Source organism: Chiloscyllium plagiosum, unplaced genomic scaffold (assembly GCF_037043375.1).
Source record: "Chiloscyllium plagiosum isolate Xiang-an unplaced genomic scaffold, Cpla_swu_hap1 HiC_scaffold_50, whole genome shotgun sequence".
Classification (NCBI taxonomy): Eukaryota; Metazoa; Chordata; class Chondrichthyes; order Orectolobiformes; family Hemiscylliidae; genus Chiloscyllium; species Chiloscyllium plagiosum.
The window spans coordinates 53366742-53387608 of NW_028270188.1; the positions used below are offsets into that span (position 1 = coordinate 53366742).

Below are 20867 nucleotides of genomic sequence, written 5' to 3' on the forward strand. Positions count from 1 at the left end.
GAGTGTCTGTGTCAGTGTCAGTGTCGGAGAGTGTGTCTGTGTCAGTGTGAGAGTGTCTGTGTCAGTGAGAGAGTGTGTCTGTGTCAGTGTGAGAGTGTCTGTGTCAGTGTTAGTGTGAGAGAGTGTGTCTGTGTCAGTGTGAGAGTGTGGCTGTGTCAGTGTGAGAGAGTGTGTCTGTGTCAGTGTGAGAGTGTGGCTGTGTCAGTGTGAGAGAGTGTGTCTGTGTCAGTGTTAGAGTGTGGCTGTGTCAGTGTGAGAGAGAGTGTCAGTGTCAGTGTGAGAGAGTGTGTCAGTGTCAGTGTCGGAGAGTGTGTCTGTGTCAGTGTGAGAGTGTCTGTGTCAGTGTCAGTGTGAGAGAGTGTGTCAGTGTCAGTGTCGGAGAGTGTGTCTGTGTCAGTGTGAGAGTGTGGCTGTGTCAGTGTGAGAGTGTCTGTGTCAGTGTCAGTGTGAGAGTGTCTGTGTCAGTGTTAGTGTGAGAGAGTGTGTCTGTGTCAGTGTGAGAGTGTGGCTGTGTCAGGTTTAGTGTGAGAGAGTGTGTCTGTGTCAGTGTGAGAGTGTCTGTGTCAGTGTCAGTGTGAGAGTGTGTTTGTGTTAGTGTGAGAGTGTGTCTGTGTCAGTGTGAGAGTGTCTGTGTCAGTGTGAGAGAGTGTGTCTGTGTCAGTGTGAGAGTGTCTGTGTCAGTGTTAGTGTGAGAGTGTGTCTGTGTCAGTGTGAGAGTGTGTCTGTGTCAGTGTGAGAGTGTCTGTGTCAGTGTTAGTGTGAGTGAGTGTGGCTGTGTCAGTGTGAGAGTGTGTGTCAGTGTCAGTGTCGGAGAGTGTGTCTGTGTCAGTGTGAGGGTGTGGCTGTGTCAGTGTGAGAGTGTCTGTGTCAGTGTGAGGGTGTCTGTGTCAGTGTCAGAGTGAGAGAGTGTGTCTGTGTCAGTGTGAGAGTGTCTGTGTCAGTGTTAGTGTGAGAGTGTCTGTGTCAGTGTCAGTGTGAGAGAGTGTGTCTGTGTCAGTGTGAGAGTGTCTGTGTCAGTGTTAGTGTGAGAGAGTGTGTCAGTGTCAGTGTGAGAGTGTGGGTGTCAGTGTCAGTGTCGGAGAGTGTGTCTGTGTCAGTGTGAGAGTGTGTCTGTGTCAGTGTGAGAGTGTCTGTATCAGTGTTAGTGTGAGAGAGTGTGGCTGTGTCAGTGTGAGAGTGTGTGTCAGTGTCAGTGTCGGAGAGTGTGTCTGTGTCAGTGTGAGAGTGTCTGTATCAGTGTTAGTGTGAGAGAGTGTGGCTGTGTCAGTGTGAGAGTGTCTGTATCAGTGTTAGTGTGAGAGAGTGTGGCTGTGTCAGTGTGAGAGTGTGTGTCAGTGTCAGTGTCGGAGAGTGTGTCTGTGTCAGTGTGAGAGTGTCTGTGTCAGTGTCAGTGTGAGAGTGTCTGTGTCAGTGTCAGTGTGAGAGAGTGTGTCTGTGTCAGTGTGAGAGAGTGTCTGTGTCAGTGTCAGTGTGAGAGAGTGTGTCAGTGTCAGTGTGAGAGTGTCTGTGTCAGTGTTAGTGTGAGAGAGTGTGTCTGTGTCAGTGTGAGAGTGTCTGTGTCAGTGTGAGAGTGTGTGTCAGTGTCAGTGTCGGAGAGTGTGTCTGTGTCAGTGTGAGAGTGTCTGTGTCAGTGTCAGTGTGAGAGTGTGTGTCAGTGTCAGTGTCGGAGAGTGTGCCTGTGTCAGTGTGAGAGTGTCTGTGTCAGTGTGAGAGTGTGTGTCAGTGTCAGTGTCGGAGAGTGTGTCTGTGTCAGTGTGAGAGTGTGGGTGTCAGTGTCAGTGTCGGAGAGTGTGTCTGTGTCAGTGTGAGAGTGTCTGTGTCAGTGTCAGTGTGAGAGTGTGTGTCAGTGTCAGTGTCGGAGAGTGTGTCTGTGTCAGTGTGAGAGTGTCTGTGTCAGTGTCAGTGTGAGAGTGTGTGTCAGTGTCAGTGTCGGAGAGTGTGTCTGTGTCAGTGTGAGAGTGTCTGTGTCAGTGTCAGTGTGAGAGAGTGTCTGTGTCAGTGTGAGAGAGTGTCTGTGTCAGTGTCAGTGTGAGAGAGTGTGTCAGTGTCAGTGTGAGAGGGTCTGTGTCAGTGTTAGTGTGAGAGAGTGTGTCTGTGTCAGTGTGAGAGTGTCTGTGTCAGTGTGAGAGTGTGTGTCAGTGTCAGTGTGAGAGTGTGTGTCAGTGTCAGTGTGAGAGTGTCTGTGTCAGTGTGAGAGTGTGTGTCAGTGTCAGTGTCGGAGAGTGTGTCTGTGTCAGTGTGAGAGTGTCTGTGTCAGTGTCAGTGTGAGAGTGTCTGTGTCAGTGTCAGTGTGAGAGAGTGTGTCTGTGTCAGTGTGAGAGAGTGTCTGTGTCAGTGTCAGTGTGAGAGAGTGTGTCAGTGTCAGTGTGAGAGTGTCTGTGTCAGTGTTAGTGTGAGAGAGTGTGTCTGTGTCAGTGTGAGAGTGTCTGTGTCAGTGTGAGAGTGTGTGTCAGTGTTAGTGTGAGAGAGTGTGTCTGTGTCAGTGTGAGAGTGTCTGTGTCAGTGTGAGAGTGTGTGTCAGTGTCAGTGTGAGAGTGTGTGTCAGTGTCAGTGTCGGAGAGTGTGTCTGTGTCAGTGTGAGAGTGTCTGTGTCAGTGTCAGTGTGAAAGAGTGTGTCTGTGTCAGTGAGCGAGAGGGTGGCTGTGTCAGTGTGAGAGTGTCTGTGTCAGTGTCAGTGTGAGAGTGTCTGTGTCAGTGTCAGTGTGAGAGAGTGTGTCTGTGTCAGTGTGAGAGAGTGTCTGTGTCAGTGTCAGTGTGAGAGAGTGTGTCAGTGTCAGTGTGAGAGTGTGTGTCTGTGTCAGTGAGAGAGAGAGTGGCTGTGTCAGTGAGAGAGAGAGTGGCTGTGTCAGTGTGAGAGTGTGTGTCTGTGTCAGTGAGAGAGAGTGTGGCTGTGTCAGTGTGAGAGAGTGTGGCTGTGTCAGTGTGAGAGTGTGTGTCTGTGTCAGTGAGAGAGAGTGTGTCTGTGTCAGTGAGAGAGAGTGTGGCTGTGTCAGTGTGAGAGTGTCTGTGTCAGTGTCAGTGTGAGAGAGTGTGGCTGTGTCAGTGTGAGAGTGTGGCAGTGTCAGTGTGAGAGTGTCTGTGTCAGTGTGAGAGAGTGTGGCTGTGTCAGTGTCAGTGTGAGAGAATGTGTCTGTGTCAGTGTGAGAGTGTGTGTCTGTGTCAGTGTGAGAGAGTGTGTCTGTGTCAGTGTGAGAGTGTGTGGCTGTGTCAGTGTGAGAGTGTCGCTGTGTCAGTGTGAGAGAGAGTGTCAGTGTCAGTGTGACAGAGTGTGTCAGTGTCAGTGTGAGAGAGTGTGGCTGTGTCAGTGTGAGAGTGTGTAGCTGTGTCAGTGTAAGAATGTCTGTGTCTGTGTCCGTGTCAGTGTGAAAGTTTGGGCGTATGTGAAGCTGTGTGTCTTTGTGTGAGGGTGTGTGTGTGTGAGAGAGTGAGTGAGTGTGTGTGTGTGGGAGAGAGTGTGTCAGTGTCAGTGTGTCTGTGTCTGTGTCAGTGTGAGAATGTCTGTGTCAGTGTCAGTGTGAGAATGTCTGTGTCAGTGTCAGTGTGAAAGAGTGTGTCTGTGTCAGTGTGAGAGTGTCTGTGTCAGTGTGAGAGAGTGTGTCTGTGTCAGTGTGAGAGTGTCTGTGTCAGTGTCAGTGTGAGAGAGTGTGTCTGTGTCAGTGTGAGAGTGTGGGTGTATGTGAGACTGTGGGTCTTTGTGTGAGTGTGTGTGAGAGTATGTGTGTGTATGTGAGACAGAGAGAGAGTGTGTGTGTGTGTGTTTGTGGGGTGTGTGTGAAAGTGTGCCTGTCTGTGTGAGTGAGTGAGAGCGAGTGAGTGATTGAGTGAGAGAGTGATTTAGTGAAGTGAGAGAGCGAGTGAGTGAGAGTGTGAGACAGTGGTGTGTGTGCAAACAAGTAGATGTGTGTGTGAGCGTGTGGGTGTGTGTGTGGGTGTGTGCGTGTGGTGTGTGAGTGGGTGTACGATTGTGTGTGTGGGTGTGTGTGAGTGTGCGATTGTGTGTGAGCGTGTGGGTGTGCATGTGAGTGTGCAATTGTGTGTGTGTGAGCATGTGGGTGTGTGAGTGTGTAATTGTGTGTATGTATGTGTGTGTGTGAGTGTGTGGGGGTGTGTGTATGTGTGTGCAATTGTGTGTGTGAGTGTGTGATTGTGTGTGTGGGTGTGTGTGTGTGAGCATGTGGGTGTGTGTATGTGTGTGCGATTGTGTGTGATCGTGTATGTGTGAGTGTGTGATTGTGTGTGTGGGTGTGTGTGTGAGTGTGTGATTGTGTGTGTGGGTGTGTGTGTGTGAGCATGTGGGTGTGTGTATGTGTGCGCGATTGTGTGTGATCGTGTATGTGTGAGTGTGTGATTGTGTGTGTGAGTGTGCGATTGTGTGTGTGGGTGTTTGTGTGTGAGCATGTGGGTGTGTGTATGTGTGCGCGATTGTGTGTGATCGTGTATGTGTGAGTGTGTGATTGTGTGTGTGGGTGTGTGTGTGAGTGTGCGATTGTGTGTGCGACATGACCGTGGCTCTGTCACACTCCCTGAATCCCTGGCACTTTGATCCTGGGATGAGGGTCTGACGTCATTAAACAGGTCCCACTGGCCTTCCAGAAATCCGTGAACATGGACTGGGGGGTGGGGGGAGAAACAGAGAGAGAGAGAGAGAGACAGAGAGAGAGACAGAGAGAGAGACAGACAGACAGAGAGACAAAGACAGAGAGAGAGAGAGACACAGAGACAGAGACAGAGACAGAGAGAGACAGAGACAGAGAGACAGAGAGAGACAGAGACAGAGAGACAAAGACAGAGAGAGAGACACACAGAGACAGAGACAGAGAGAGACAGAGAGAGAGAGAGAGACAGAGACAGAGACAGAGAGAGACAGAGACAGAGAGACAGACAGACAGAGAGACAAAGACAGAAAGAGAGAGAGAGTCAGAGACAGAGACAGAGACACAGAGACAGAGAGAGAGACAGACAGACAGAGACAAAGACAGAGAGAGAGAGAGACAGAGAGACAGAGACAGACAGAGTCAAAGACAGAGAGACAGAGACAGAGAGAGAGAGAGAGAGAAAGAGAGAGAGACAGAGAGAGAGACAGAGAGACAGAGAGAGAGACAGAGAGACAGAGAGAGAGAGAGACAGAGAGAGACAGAGAGAGAGACAGAGAGACAGAGAGAGAGAGAGAGAGAGACAGAGAGACAGAGAGAGAGACAGAGAGAGAGACAGAGTGAGAGAGAGAGAGAGAGAGACGGGGGGAGACAGAGAGAGAGAGAGAGAGAGAGAGAGAGAGAGAGAGACAGAGAGACAGAGAGAGAGACAGAGAGAGAGACAGAGTGAGAGAGAGAGAGAGAGACGGGGGGAGACAGAGAGAGAGAGAGAGAGAGAGAGAGGGCTAAGGGACACTGGACTCGAAATCCCGCTCTCACACTCTCTCCCTGTTTACACACTTTCAAATTCTACTCTGCTCAGGAAATAAATCACTCAGGGTGGCTTGGCCCTTTCTCCCAGAGCAGGTCTGTGAGAGAGAGAGAGACGCAGATGGCAGGTGTGAAACCAGAGGTCTCCGCCAATCGACTCTGAGGGGCCTCACCCAGATAGCGTTGCCTTTCATTCCTGCGGGCGATTAGCATACAGCTGTCTGGATGGTGGAGGGGGAGGACAGGGAGGGGGTGAAGGGCCTGGCAGCTGATCAGAGGAGACCCCGCACACAACAGATCCTTTCAGACACAAAAAAAAAATGGGGCCTCCCTCTGTCCCTCAGACTCACCCCGCCCCCACCGACAGCTGCTGGGAGATGGGCACGGCTTAAGGTCGGCGCCAACAACTCCCTGCATTGACGTAGCGCCCCAGGAGCCACCCACTGGGAGCGAGACGTGGCCCGAAGCGCAAGGCGGATGGGAGGGGGTGTGGGTCGAGCGACGGGTCAGTCAGACGCGGGGCTTCTAAAGCGAGGGGGAGTGGGGTCAAAACCCCCGAGGCAGCTGAAAGTACAGGGCGCCCCACCTCCCTGAGGGAGGGGGAGGAGGGAGGAGGGATGGGAATTGGAGCTGGGGGTAGGAGGGCAGTTGGTGGAGGGAGTGGGTGGTGCGCGGTGGGGTTAGGACGCCCGCAGCGGTCTTCAGAGGGACTTGGGGTTGGGTCAGCTCGATGCTGAGGGAGCGGGCACTGTCGGAGGGTCAGCGCTGAGGGAGCGGTCGCTGTTGGAGGGTCAGTGCTGAGGGAGTGGGCACTTTCGGAGGGTCAGTGCTGAGGGAGTGGGCACTGTCAGAGGGTCAGTGCTGAGGGAGTGGGCACTGTCAGAGGGTCAGTGCTGAGGGAGGGGGCACTGTCGGAGGGTCAGCGCTGAGGGAGGGGGGCGCTGTCGGAGGGTCAGCGCTGAGGGAGCGAGCCCCACATTCTCCCCCTGACTCTCTGAGGGAGCGAGCCCCACATTCTCCCCCTCACCCCCTGAGCGAGCGAGTCCCACGTTCTCCCCCCGGCTCCCTGAGGGAGCGAGCCCCCCATTCTCCCTGAGGGAGCGAGCCCCCATTCTCCCCCCGGCTCCCTGAGGGAGCGAGCTCCCCATTCTCCCTGAGGGAGCGAGCCCCACATTCTCCCCCTGACTCCCTGAGGGAGCGAGCCCCCCATTCTCCCCCTCACCCCCTGAGCGAGCGAGCCCCACATTCTCCCTGAGGGAGCGAGCCCCACATTCTCCCTGAGGGAGCGAGCCCCATATTCTCCCCCCGACTCCCTGAGGGAGCGAGCCCCCCATTCTCCCCCTCACCCCCTGAGCGAGCAAGCGCCACATTCTCCCTGAGGGAGCGAGCCCCATATTCTCCCCCTGACTCCCTGAGGGAGCGAGCCCCCTATTCTCCCCCTGACTCCCTGAGGGAGCGAGCCCCCCATTCTCCCTGAGGGAGCAAGCCCCACATTCTCCCCCTGACTCCCTGAGGGAGCGAGCCCCCCATTCTCCCTGAGGGAGCGAGCCCCACATTCTCCCCCTGGCTCCCTGAGGGAGCGAGCCCCCCATTCTCCCCCTGACTCCCTGAGGGAGCGAGCCCCCCCATTCTCCCTGAGCGAGCGAGCCCCATATTCAAGCTGGACAGGAGTCTCATAGAAACCTACAGCATTCTAACAGAACCAGACGGGCCAGCATAGAGAGAGGGGCAGAGTGGACCACACAGGGGAGGAAGGTGGTGGGCGGGTTCACTGAGAACTGGGTGGAGTGCGGTCCAGAGTACATCCAGTGGGAAATTGGAGAGCATATTCCCCCTTCACGCCCCTTCCCACACATCCCCTCACCAAAGATCAGGTCAAACCAGGATCCTTACCAAATGGCGAGGTGGGCCTCAAGGTCTCATGGGCTCAAGTTGGTCGATCTCAGGTCCCAGGCCCACACAGTCGAATAGCTAGCGGGATTCTCCCACTAGCCCCCCCGCAGTGCCCAAAGTTCGGACTCCCTGTGCACATTACTTCCGCAATCGCAGACAACCACCTCGCCAGGCTGGACTGCGCGCCCAACGCAAATCCGTCACGAGGGAAAACACAACCCTCCCTCATCCTCAGTCAGCCAGCTCTCAGTGGGTCGTAGGGACGGCCATTATTCCGATGGGAATTGGAGGGGGCGGTGGGGGAGGGGGGGGGGGAATAAACGTCGGGAGGTTTTGCTAAAAAACTATACCAGAGGGGAGCTGGGACACCGTGAGCAGGTTCGGGGGCCACGTATCTAAGAAATGATAGACGCGGAGGCTGTTCCCTCGGCCGATCCCTGGGGACGGAGGGGAGTGTCTGACGAGGGAGAGGGTGAGTGGGGCCTGGGGGTGCAGGAGAATGTGGGGGGTGACCTTATTGAAGATTCTCGGAGGGGGAGGGGGGAGAGGTGTGGAGAGAGTGCTCCCCCCAACAATGTGTGTGTGGGAGGGTCTGGGATCGGATGGAGGCCCCCATTTCAGAGTAAGGAGTCGCCCATTGAACACGGAGATAAAGAGGAATTCATTCTCTACCCCCCCACAGAGGGGGGAGTCTCTCCTTACTACGGGAAGGGTGTGATTGAAGGCCGAGACGGATTTTTCATCAGGAAAGGGGAATGGGGGGGGGGGCGAGGGAAGGGAGGAAAACGTGCGAGTTGAGGCTCTCGTTGGGTGAGGGAGCAGACTGGATGGGCCAAAAGGTCTCCTCCCACCGCCTCAACCCCCTCCCCCCTCACCCCACCCACCTCCCCCCCCCCCCCCCCCCCCCCCCCCCCCCCGGCGACGGGCCAAACCAGGACGCCAACGCCATCGCCGCCCGCCATTACTCACCATGGACGCTGTCGCTCGGCTGGGGGGCCCGAGGGTAGGGGTGGTGTAGCCAGCGCCCAGGGTGGCCACCAGCCCACCGTGAGGGGTGGGGGCGAGGAGGCTGTGCAGGTCGCCGTGCCCACTGGGGAGGCTGGACGAGGACCCCACGGCATGGTTCCGCAGGATGTGAATGGCGTCGTCCAACCGATCCAGGCGGTCTTCCATCCGGCTTTGCTGCACGGAACGGGGGGCGCGAGAGACAGAGAGAGGAGACACACGTGTGAAAATCGTTCCCCAGGTCTTCTTCCCCCCCCCACCCCGTTCCCCAATGAAGCAGGTGGAAGACCGTTTGCTCAGAAAATTACCCGCTATTGAACTTTTTCATCCCACACTGGTCAGGACACGTGCAAGAATGCCACTTTTTCCGAAGCAAAAACTCACTCGCTGGATGAGAGTAAGCATCCATTGCCCATCCTTGATTGTCCCATTGCTGAGGGGAGGGGGGGGGGACCTGGAGTCACATACACATGGATGAGGACACCCGATTTCTTTCCCCATAGACGAGCCCCCATTATTAATCAGCCCGTCACCGTTTCTCTGTCCAAATTCTTTTGAAAAATGAATCCAATTTTCCCAAATCCGCGATCCTCTGCTTTCTAACAGAATTTGAGGCAGGGGGTTCAGAGTTACTTTCGCACCCGGTTGGTCTCCTCTGCGTCGGGGAGACAGGACGGCTTCTTGCGGGATCGCTTCCAGGAACATCTCTGGGACCCCCGCACCCACCACCAACCCCACCGCCCCGTGGCTGCACACGTCAACTCTTACGACTCCATTGTTGGGCATCTCGGTCTGAATTGCATTGGCGTAGCCTCGGCAAGCTTTGCGTTTCGTTGCGCTAAGCCGAGAACGAGGGAAAGAGTGTTACTGATGCGTGATGGGATACTGGAGGACTTGGCGCCAAGATGGTGCCCTTGGACTAGGGCAGGGCCACTCAGACCGGGGAGTGCCTCACCCTCCCGCCTCCCTACCTCCGCTGTCCGTACGGATTGCGGCATTTACGGCTCTGAACGAGGCCCTTCAGCCCATCACCAATCATGGAACAGCTACCCATTCTCGTCCCGTTTCCCAACGCCTCGGCCTACACCCTTGGGCTTTTCCATTGCCCGTCCCGTCTCCAAGCAGTTCCTCAATCTCTTCCAGGATCTACCATTCAGGCACCCTGGGGTTGAAAAATAACCTCCCCCCTCTCACCACCCTGACCCACCAACTCCAATACCGCTCCTTACCCACCCACCCTCCCTTGTTATGGACGGTCCTTATTTCCTTTTCATGCCCCTGGGAACTCTGTACATCTCAGTTAATGCTCGAGGGTACCTAACCCCAACTTATCCAATCTCTCCTCATCGCTGAATCTGTCCAGCCCAGCTAACCATCCACTACACCCTCTACACCTTCGTCAGTGCAATCACATAGTCACAGAGATGTACAGCACGGAAACAGGCCCTTCGGTCCAACCCGTCCATGCCGACCAGATATCCCAACCCAATCTAGTCCCACCTGTCAGCACCCGGCCCAAACCCTTCCTACTCATGTCCCCATCCAAATGCCTCTTAAATGTTGCAATTGTACCAGCCTCCACCACTTCCTCTGGCAGCTCATTCCCTACACGTACCACCCTCTGTGTGAAAAAGTTGCCCCTTAGGTCCCTTTCCCCTCTCACCCTAAACCTATCCCCCTCTAGTTCTGGACTCCCCAAACCCCAGGGGAAAGACCTTGTCTATTTACCCTATCCATGTCCCTCATGGTTTTATAAACCTCTATAAGGTCACCCCCTCAGCCTCCGACGCTCCAGGGAAAACAGCCCCAGCCTGTTCAGCCTCTCCCTGTAGCTCAGACCCTCCAACATCCTTGTAAATCTTTCTGAACCCTTTACAACATCTTTCCGATAGGAAGGAGACCAGAATTGCACGCAATATTCCAACAGTGGCCTAACCAATGTCCTGTACAGCCGCAACATGACCTCCCAACTCCTGTACTCAATACTCTGACCAATAAAGGAAAGCATACCAAACACCTTCACTATCCTATCTACCTGTGACTCCACTTTCAAGGAGCTATGAACCTGCACTCCAAGGTCTCTTTGTTCAGCAACACTCCACACCGAGCGCATTGATGTCGGGTGAATGTGTGTACCAACGACAGCAGTGGGCAGACGCCCAGTATGTAGTGAGTTAACAGTTCTGTCGTCTCGGTCTGTAACCCTAACCAATACCCTCTGACCCCTTAAGGGTATAACCGTGAGGAAGCCCCCCTCACTCTGTGCACCGAGAGGATCTCGCAGGGAGACTGACCACCCACAGACATCGATGTCACAGGCACAGAGTGGCTCAACAGCACATTTCCACCCTCTCTCCAATCTCGTGTTCCCTCCGTCCGGTGTACAGGGAGCTTTACACTGTATCCAGTAATGACCCTCAGGCTGTCCCTGTCCTGTGGTGTTTGATTGGGGGGGCGGGGGTTGGGGCGGAAAATCAGTGTAGAGAAAGCTTTACTCTGTATCCAATCCCCGTGCTGTCCCTGTCCTGGGAGTGTTTGATGGGGGGGACAGTGTAGAGAGGGGCTGTCCCTGTCCTGGGAGTGTTTAATGGGTGATGTTGTACAGGGAGCTTTACTCTGTATCTAATCCTGTGTTGTCCCTGCCCTGGGAGTGTTTGATGGGGAGGACAGTGTAGAGGGAGCGTTACTCTGTATCTAACCTTGTGCTGTCCCTCCTGGGAGTGTTTGATGGGGGGGACAGTGTAGAGGGAGCTTTACTCTGTTTCTAACCCCCTGACCTGGGAATGTTTGTTGAGGGGGACAGTGTAGAGGGAGCTTTACTCTGTATCTAACCCTGTGCTGTCCCTGCCCTTGGGAGTGTTTAATGGGGGGACAGTGTAGAGGGAGCCTTACTCTGTATCTAAACCCGTGCTGTCCCTGTCCCTGGGAGCGTTTAAGGGGTGATGTTGTAGAGGGAGCTTTACTCTGTCTCGAAACCCAGTGGAAGCTACGAACAACTTTGCGGGGTTAAAAAAGCAGGGGGCAGGAGGGGGAAAAAAGCAGGAATTAGACGCGGAGGGGGTGCAGAAGAGAGCGAGAAAGCAAGTCAAAACGAGGTTAATTGAACGATCACACATCTCCATTAAGATAGAGATGGCATCATGCAAGGGCTCCTTATGCTGCTGCTCAACTTTCTACAGGGGATGAAACAGCGAGGGGAGGGTCCGTTAGGAAGTTAAATCGCCGCCAGCAGGGAATAACCAAAGGCACAGGGTGAAGGCGCCATCCTCTGAAAGAGGCAACCTCCAGAGGGGTACGGGGAGGGGTCACAGTGCTCCAATCCCCCCGTGTGTCACACCCCCGTCCCCCTTCCACACACACACACACACACACACACACACACACACACACGCACACACACACACGACCTCCCGCTCCCACCTCCACCTGAGGCCATTCAGCCCACGCATGTCCCCTCCTGGGCGCCACCACGCTGCTTCGTATCACCGGGGAGGTGGGTGGGGGGAAACGCTTCGGCCCGACGGCTCGACCCCCCCCCCCCCCCACCACCGCCCTTTCGTAGAGGGGCTGCTAGTCAAATTCCCAACCCGATTCCCCCCCCCCGACTCCCAACAGCGCGGAGGGTGGGCCCCGTCTCTTCGTTTTGGGAAGGGAGGTGTCCAGGAGTCACGTGTAAAGCCCCAGAGAGGGTAAAAGACAGACTCTTCCACCTCCCCCCCCCCCCCCCCCCCCCCCCACCCACACACGCGTCCACTCAATCTTCCATTCCAGATTTTATCACCGGAGCCCAAACCTCACCATCTGTCATGGTGGGATTGGAACCCAAGTAACTCCCTCCCACTCTGCACCCACCCATTACCTTTAGGGGAGGGTGGGCCCCCTAGGTTATGACCCCAAGTGACATCACCACCCTCATCATGACCCGCCCAGCCCACCCCAATTCTTAGAATCACAGGATCCCGACACATGTTAATATAGGCCATTCGGTCCATCAAATCAACACCTAGCCTCCGAAGAGCATCTCACCCAGAACCCTTCCCCACCCCAACCCTCTTCCTATAACCTAGCATTTCCCATGGCCAATCCACCCTAACATATACATCCCCGGGCACTATGGGACAATTTCCCATGGCCAATCCACCCTAACCTGCACATCCCTGGGCACTATGGCACTATTTAGCATGGCCAATCCACCCTAACCTGCACATCCCTGGGCACTATGGGACAATTTCCCATGGCCAATCCACCCTAACCTGCACATCCCTGGGCACTATGGGACAATTTAGCATGGCCAATCCACCCTAACCTGTACATCCCTGGGCACTATGGGACAATTTCCCATGGCCAATCCACCCTGACCTGCACATCTTTGGACTGTGGGAGGAAACCCACGCAGACACGGGGAGAATGTGCAAACTCCACGCAGACAGAGGGGAGTCGAACCCGGGTCACTACTGCTGGGAGGCAGCAATGCTAACCACTGAGCCACCCTCTGCTGTTCATGGTGGGCAGGGGCGGATTATAGACATTTGTGTTGTGCCCGGTTCTGGGTGCCCGGATTGTGGTAGCGCCCGGCTAGCTAACTCTCCACTTACCAGGGAGTGGAGGGGATTCTCATAGTTGGGTGAAGTCGAACTCTGCACCGCAGGCCGAGACCACTGGGTAGAACCTGCCGGAAGGAGACGTACCAATTAACATCACAATCCCATCATGCATCAGAATAAATCGCCTCCGGCCGGTGCAGACAAAATGTAGGCAAGGAGACCCCTCAGTGTCCGACAACCTGACATCCCCATCCTCCTCGGAGCCCTCCCTCCTCCACCCGCAAGCGCCTCACATGGCTAAAGGTGCCCCTCAGCATCCGGGTACCATGTGTATACACTTCTGTGGCTGTCTGAGGGAGCGGGTGCTGTGGGAGGGTCAGTGCTGAGGGAGTGGGTGCTGTGGGAGGGTCAGTACTGAGGGAGTGGGTGCTGTGGGAGGGTCAGTGCTGAGGAAGCGGGCGCTGTCGCAGGGTCAGTGCTGAGGGAGGGGGGTGCTGTGGGAGGGTCAGTGCTGAGGGAGTGGGCACTGTTGGAGGGTCAGCGCTGAGGGAGCGGGTGCTGTTGCAGGGTCAGTGCTGAGGGAGTGGGCACTGTTGGAGGGTCAGCACTGAGGGAGCGGGTGCTGTTGCAGGGTCAGTGCTGAGGGAGTGGGCACTGTTGGAGGGTCAGCGCTGAGGGAGCGGGTGCTGTCGCAGGGTCAGTGCTGAGGGAGTGGGCGCTGTGGGAGGGTCAGTGCTGAGGGAGTGGGCACTGTTGGAGGGTCAGCGCTGAGGGAGCGGGTGCTGTGTGAGGGTCAGTGCTGAGGGAGCGGGTGCTTTTGGAGGGTCAGCGCTGAGGGAGTGGGCGCTGTCGCAGGGTCAGTGCTGAGGGAGCGGGCGCAGTTAGAGGGTTGGTGCAGAGGGAGCGGATGCTGTCGGAGGGTCAGTGCTGAGGGAGCGGGCGCTGTTAGACGGTCAGTGCTGAGGGAGCCGGCACTGTTAGACGGTCAGTGCTGAGGGAGTGGGCACTGTCGGAGGGTCAGTGCTGAGGGAGTGGGCACTGTCGCAGGGTCAGTGCTGAGGGAGCGGGTGCTGTGGGAGGGTCAGCGCTGAGGGAGTGGGCGCTGTCGCAGGGTCAGTGCTGAGGGAGCGGGCGCAGTTAGACGGTCAGTGCTGAGGGAGCCGGCACTGTTAGACGGTCAGTGCTGAGGGAGTGGGCACTGTCGGAGGGTCAGTGCTGAGGGAGTGGGCACTGTCGCAGGGTCAGTGCTGAGGGAGCGGGTGCTGTGGGAGGGTCAGCGCTGAGGGAGTGGGTGCTGTGGGAGGGTCAGTGCTGAGGGAGCGGGCGCTGTCGCAGGGTCAGTGCTGAGGGAGTGGGCGCTATGGGAGGGTCAGTGCTGAGGGAGTGGGCGCAGTGGGAGGGTCAGTGCTGAGGGAGTGGGTGCTGTGGGAGGGTCAGTGCTGAGGGAGCGGGCGCTGTGGGAGGGTCAGTGCTGAGGGAGCGGGCGCTGTGGGAGGGTCAGTGCTGAGGGAGCGGGTGCTGTGGGAGGGTCAGTGTTGAGGGAGCGAGCGCTGTGGGAGGGTCAGTGCTGAGGGAGCGGGTGCTGTGGGAGGGTCAGTGTTGAGGGAGCGGGCGCTGTGGGAGGGTCAGTGCTGAGGGAGCGAGTGCTGTGGGAGGGTCAGCACTGAGGGAGCGGGCGCTGTGGGAGGGTCAGTGCTGAGGGAGTGGGTGCTGTCAGAGGGTCAGTGCTGAGGGAGCGAGTGCTGTGGGAGGGTCAGTGCTGAGGGAGCGGGTGCTGTCGCAGGGTCAGTGCTGAGGGAGTGGGCACTGTTGGAGGGTCAGCGCTGAGGGAGTGGGTGCTGTCGCAGGGTCAGTGCTGAGGGAGTGGGTGCTGTCGGAGGGTCAGCGCTGAGGGAGCGGGTGCTGTGTGAGCGTCAGTGCTGAGGGAGCGGGCGCTTTTGGAGGGTCAGCGCTGAGGGAGTGGGCGCTGTTGGAGGGTCAGCGCTGAGGGAGTGGGCGCTGTTGGAGGGTCAGCGCTGAGGGAGTGGGCGCTGTCGGAGGGTCAGTGCTGAGGGAGTGGGCGCTGTCGCCGGGTCAGTGCTGAGGGAGCCGGCACTGTTAGACGGTCAGTGCTGAGGGAGTGGGCACTGTCGGTGGGTCAGTGCTGAGGGAGTGGGCACTGTCGGTGGGTCAGTGCTGAGGGAGTGGGTGCTGTGGGAGGGTCAGTGCTGAGGGAGTGGGCGCTGTGGGAGTGTCAGTGCTGAGGGAGTGGGCGCTGTGGGTGGGTCAGTGCTGAGGGAGTGGGTGCTGTGGGAGGGTCAGTGCTGAGGGAGTGGGTGCTGTGGGAGGGTCAGTGCTGAGGGAGTGGGTGCTGTCGCAGGGTCAGTGCTGAGGGAGCGGGTGCTGTGGGAGGGTCAGCGCTGAGGGAGTGGGCGCTGTGGGAGGGTCAGTGCTGAGGGAGCGAGTGCTGTGGGAGGGTCAGCACTGAGGGAGCGGGTGCTGTGGGAGGGTCAGTGCTGAGGGAGCGGGCGCTGAAGGAGGGTCAGTGCTGAGGAGTGGGTGCTGTCGGAGGGTCAGTGCTGAGGGAGCGGGTGCTGTCGGAGGGTCAGTGCTGAGGGAGCGGGCGCTGTCGGAGGGTCAGCGCTGAGGGAGTGGGTGCTGTGGGAGGGTCAGTGCTGAGGGAGCGGGTGCTGTGGGAGGGTCAGCGCTGAGGGAGTGGGTGCTGTGGGGAATAATAGCGTGTTTGAGGCTATGGTGTAAACAGTGAGAGCTCAGGGAGACGTTACAGTCGGTCACTCTGAGGGAAATGTGGGTGAAGTCATCGCTATGGCATCCTGCACTTCCTGTGAATGACATTCTCTTTCCACAGAGATCGACTGACGATGCGAGAATATGTTGACAGCCTCGGACTAGCCCTCCCTGAATCTCCACAACCTTTCTGTTTCCCTTCCCTCCATCTCAACGTCACCCCCAGTAAACCAGCCCCATTCGCCCCCTTTGCCCCCAAACAGCCTTTTCTGCCTTTCCCCCTCCTCTCCCAAAACTCTCCCCTCCTCAATAAAAGACCCTTCCTCCCATCTCATCCCTCCTATCCCAAATCGCCCCCACTCCTCTTCATTCTTCCATTTCCCACAACCAGGCCCCTCCTCCGGGGGGGAGAGAGAGAGAGAGGGGAGCAGAGGGGTGGGGGGGGAGAAAGAGGGGAGAGAGAAGAGAGAGAGAGACAGAGAGAGAGAGGGAGAGTGGGGGGACAGGGGGCTGGGAGGGAGGGGGGAGAGAAAGGGGAGAAAGAGAGAGAGGGGGGTGAGAGAGAGAGAGGGGGTGAGAGAGAGAGACAGAGGGGGGAGAGAGAGAGAAAGAGAGAGGTGAGAGAGAGAGGAGAGAAAGAGGGGGGGAGAGAGAAAGAGGGAGAGTGAGAGAGGGAGAGAGAGAGAGAGAGGGGGGGAGAGAGAGAGAGAGAGAGAGAGAGAGAGAGACAGACAGAGAGAGAGAGAGAGAGGGAGGGGTCAGAGAGATAGGGAGGAGAGAGAGGGGAAGGGGAGGGTGGAATGGGAGAGTGGGAGTGGAGGAGGGAAGAGTGGGGGGAGAAGGGGAGAGTGGGAGGGGGGAAGGGGAGAGTGGGGGGGAGGAAGGGGAGAGTGGGGGGAGGGAGAGTGGGGAGAGGAAGGGGAGAGTGGGAGGAGGGGAGGGGAGAGTGGGGGGTTGGAGAGAGTGGGGGGGAAAGGGGAGGGTGCAGGGGAAGGGGAGAGTGGGGGGCAAGGGGAGAATGGGGGAGGAAGGGGTGAGTGGGGGGATAGGGGCGAGTGGGGGGTAGGGGAGAGTAGGGGGGGTAGGGGAGAGTGTGGGGGCTACGGGAGAGTGCAGGGGGAAGGGGAGAGTGTGGGGGGAAGGGGAGAGTGGGAGGGGAAGAGGGGAGAGTGGGGAGGAAAGGGGAGGAGGGGAGAGTGTGGGTGGGGGGAATGGCGGGAGCTGGGGTCGCTGGGCGCCTGTGCACCAGGGAATGCTGGGAGCAGCGAGTGCGGCCTATCTCTGACCCACAGCCTCGGCCTAGGCCCGGGTGGTGGGGAGTGGGAGGGTGTATTGGAGCAGCAGCTGCCCCTTTCCCCAGGGGGACCCAACCCCCAGCCTCAGGCAGTACCCATCGGGTACAAAACACTGCCCCGTATGTCCCGTGTGTGTGTGGGGGGGGTGGGGGGGTGTGGGAAGAGTTAAGAAGCTCCATCCCACCTGGGGCTGCGGCCTCTCTCCCTCACAGTCTGGGGTGTCAGGGCAGTGCGGCTGGGTCATGGGGACTGCAGTCTCTCTCCCTCACAGCCTGGGGTGTCAGGGCAGGGCGGCTGGGTCATGGGGACTGCGGCCTCTCTCCCTCACAGCCTGGGGTGTCAGGGCAGGGCGGCTGGGTCATGGGGACTGCGGGCCTCTCTCCCTCACAGCCTGGGGTGTCAGGGCAGGGCGGCTGGGTCATGGGGACTGCGGTCCCTCTCCCTCACAGCCTGGGGTGTCAGGGCAGGGCGGCTGGGTCATGGGGACTGCGGGCCTCTCTCCCTCACAGCCTGGGGTGTCAGGGCAGGGCGGCTGGGTCATGGGGACTGCGGTCCCTCTCCCTCACAGCCTGGGGTGTCAGGGCAGGGCGGCTGGGTCATGGGGACTGCGGTCCCTCTCCCTCACAGCCTGGGGTGTCAGGGCAGGGCGGCTGGGGTCATGGGGACTGCGGTCCCTCTCCCTCACAGCCTGGGGTGTCAGGGCAGGGCGGCTGGGTCATGGGGACTGCGGGCCTCTCTCCCTCACAGCCTGGGGTGTCAGGGCAGGGCGGCTGGGTCATGGGGACTGCGGGCCTCTCTCCCTCACAGCCTGGGGTGTCAGGGCAGGGCGGCTGGGTCATGGGGACTGCGGGCCTCTCTCCCTCACAGCCTGGGGTGTCAGGGCAGGGCGGCTGGGTCATGGGACTGCGGTCCCTCTCCCTCACAGCCTGGGGTGTCAGGGCAGGGCGGCTGGGTCATGGGGACTGCGGGCCTCTCTCCCTCACAGCCTGGGGTGTCAGGGCAGGGCGGCTGGGTCATGGGGACTGCGGGCCTCTCTCCCTCACAGCCTGGGGTGTCAGGGCAGGGCGGCTGGGTCATGGGGACTGCGGGCCTCTCTCCCTCACAGCCTGAGGTGTCAGGGCAGGGCGGCTGGGTCATGGGGACTGCAGTCCCTCTCCCTCACAGCCTGGGGTGTCAGGGCAGGGCGGCTGGGTCATGGGGAAGGGTCAGCAAACACCTGCCCGTAAACATCCACCCGTTCCGCCAGGCCCCTGCACTCTCCTGGAGCTCCCCTCGAGCTGGGCTGGGCCCCGGGGGAGGGGGGGGGGGGGGGGGGGGGGAGTAGTGGGAGGTCGGTGGGGAACGAACTACCTTCCCCAGGCTGACGGGAGTATTTACACCAGGCCCCTTTAACGCAGCAACAAAACATCCGCAACTCTCCCTCCACCCTCCTCTCTCTCTCTCCAGGAGCCTGATCACAGCAACGTCACTGCGAGAGAATGTGGTGTCGATCCAACTGTGGGCCCCCAGGCCTGTTAGAGAGAGTGTGCCTTAAAGGAGACAGAGTCAGAGAGACACAGTGAGGGGGCGAGAGAGAGAGAGAGAGAGAGAGAGAAAGAAAGAGAGAGAGAGAGAGAGAGAAAGAAAGAGAGCAAGAGAATGAGGTGGGGAGAGAGAGAGTGAGAGAAAGTGTGAGAGAGAGAGAGTGAGAGTGTGTGTGAGAGGGGGGGAAAGAGGGATAGAGGGAGAGAAAAAACAGTGAGAGGGAGAGAGAGAGTGAGAGAGAGGAGAGAGAGGGAGTGAGAGAGTATGAGAGAGTGAGAGTGTGTTTGAGAGAGAGAGAGGGAGGGGAGAAGGATAGAGAAAGAGAATGCGACAGAGAGAGAGAGAAAAACAATGAGAGCGAGAAAGAAAGAGAGAGAGAGAGAGAGGGAAAGAGAGAGAGAGTGGGAGATAGAGAGAAAGAGAAAGAGAGACGAGGAGAGAGAGAGAACAATGGGGATAGAGAGAATGGGGGTAGAGAGAGCGGGGGGAGAGAGAACGAGAGGGAGAGAGAACGCGGTGGGGAGAGAGAACAGGGGGAGAGAGAGAACGGGGGGAGAGAGAGAAAACGGGGGGAGAGAGAACGGGGGGAGAGAGAGAACAGGGGGAGAGAGAGAACGGGGGGAGAGAGAGAACGGGGGAGAGAGAGAACGGGGGGAGAGAGAGAACGGGGGAGAGAGAGAACGGGGGGAGAGAGAGAACGGGGTGGGGAGAGAACGGGGGAGAGAGAAGGGGGAGGAGAGAACGGGGGAGAGAGAACGGGGGAGAGAGAGAACGGGGAGAGAGAACGGGGGGAGAGAGAACGGGGGAGAGAGAACGGGGGAGAGAGAGAACGGGGGAGAGAGAACGGGGGGAGAGAGAACGGGGGGAGAGAGAGCGGGGGGAGAGAGAGAACGGGGAAGAGAGAGAGAACGGGGGGAGAGAGAGGGGGGGAGAGAGGGGGGGGAGAGAGAGAACGGGGGGAGAGAGAGAACGGGGGGAGAGAGAGAACGGGGGGAGAGTGAGAACGGGGGAGAGAGTTCAAGGGGGGGAAGAGAGAACGGGGGGAGAGAGAACGGGGAGAGAGAAGGGGGGGGAGAGAGAACGGGGGAGAGAGAACGGGGGAGAGAGAGAACGGGGGAGAGAGAACGGGGGAGAGAGAACGGGGGGAGAGAGAGCGGGGGGAGAGAGAGAACGGGGAAGAGAGAGAACGGGGGGAGAGAGAGGGGGGGAGAGAGAGAACGGGGGAGAGAACAGGGGGACAGAGAACGGGGGGAGAGAGAAGAGGGGGAGAGAGAATGGGGGGAGAGAGAACGGGGGGGAGAGAGAACGGGGGGAGAGAGAACGGGGGGAGAGAGAACGGGGGGAGAGAGAACGGGGGGAGAGAGAACGGGGGAGAGAGAACGGGGGAGAGAGAGAACGGGGAAAGAGAGAGAACGGGGGGAGAGAGAGAACGGGGGGAGAGAGAACGGGGGGAGAGAGAGAACGGGGGAGAGAGAGAACGGGGGAGAGAGAGAACGGGGGAGAGAGAACGGGGGGAGAGAGAACGGGGGGAGAGAGAGAACGGGGGAGAGAGAACGGGGGAGAGAGAGAACGGGGGAGAGAGAGAACGGGGGAGAGAGAGAACGGGGGGAGAGAGAGAACGGGGGGGAGAGAGAACGGGGGAGAGAGAGAACAGGGGGAGAGAGAACGGGGGGAGAGAGAACGGGGGGAGAGAGAGAACGGGGGGAGAGAGAGAACGGGGGAGAGAGAACGGGGGAGAGAGAACGGGGGGAGAGAGAGAACGGGGGAGAGAGTTCAAGGGGGGGAGAGAGAACGGGGGGAGAGAGAGCGGGGGGAGAGAGAACGGGGAGAGAGAGAGGGGGGAGAGAGAGAACGGGGGGAGAGAGAGAGGGGGGAGAGAGAGAACGGGGGGAGAGAGAACGGGGAGAGAGAGCGGGGGGAGAGAGAGAACGGGGGAGAGAGAGAACGGGGGAGAGAGAACGGGGGGAGAGAGAGAGGGGGGAGAGAGAGAACGGGGGAGAGAGAGAACGGGGGAAGAGAGAACGGGGAGAGAGAGCGGGGGGAGAGAGAGAACGGGGGGAGAGAGAACGGGGGGAGAGAGAACGGGGGGAGAGAGAGAACGGGGAGAGAGAGCGGGGGAGAGAGAGAACGGGGGGAGAGAGAACGGGGGAGAGAGAGAACGGGGGAGAGAGAGAACTGGGGAGAGAGAGCGGGGGGAGAGAGAGAACGGGGGGAGAGAGAGAACGGGGGGAGACAGAGAACGGGGGGAGACAGAGAACGGGGGGAGAGAGAGAACGGGGGAGAGAGAGAGAACGGGGGAGAGAGAGAACGGGGAGAGAAAGAACGGGGGGAGAGAGAACGGGGGGAGAGAGAGAACGGGGGCAGAGAGAGAACGGGGGAGAGAGAATGGGGGGAGAGAGAATGGGGGAGAGAGAGAACGGGGGGAGAGAGAACGGGGGGAGAGAGAACGGGGGGAGAGAGAACGGGGGGAGAGAGAG

At 58.6% G+C, this 20867-nt stretch overlaps 1 protein-coding gene across 1 annotated transcript in view; it reads right to left on the reverse strand.

The window, feature by feature from the left end:
- Positions 1-18349, reverse strand: part of LOC122547332 (transcription factor 12) — a 39248-nt gene extending 20899 nt beyond the window's left edge. Inside the window, exons 1-3 of the mRNA XM_087984970.1 lie at positions 18217-18349; positions 12896-12969; positions 8265-8477 (exon numbers count right to left, since the gene is read on the reverse strand). Coding sequence (XP_087841096.1) covers positions 8265-8477; positions 12896-12969; positions 18217-18274 — 345 coding nt within the window. The 5' untranslated portion in view covers positions 18275-18349. The remainder of the gene's footprint in view (positions 1-8264; positions 8478-12895; positions 12970-18216) is intronic.
- Between the last annotated feature and the right edge of the window lie 2518 nt (positions 18350-20867).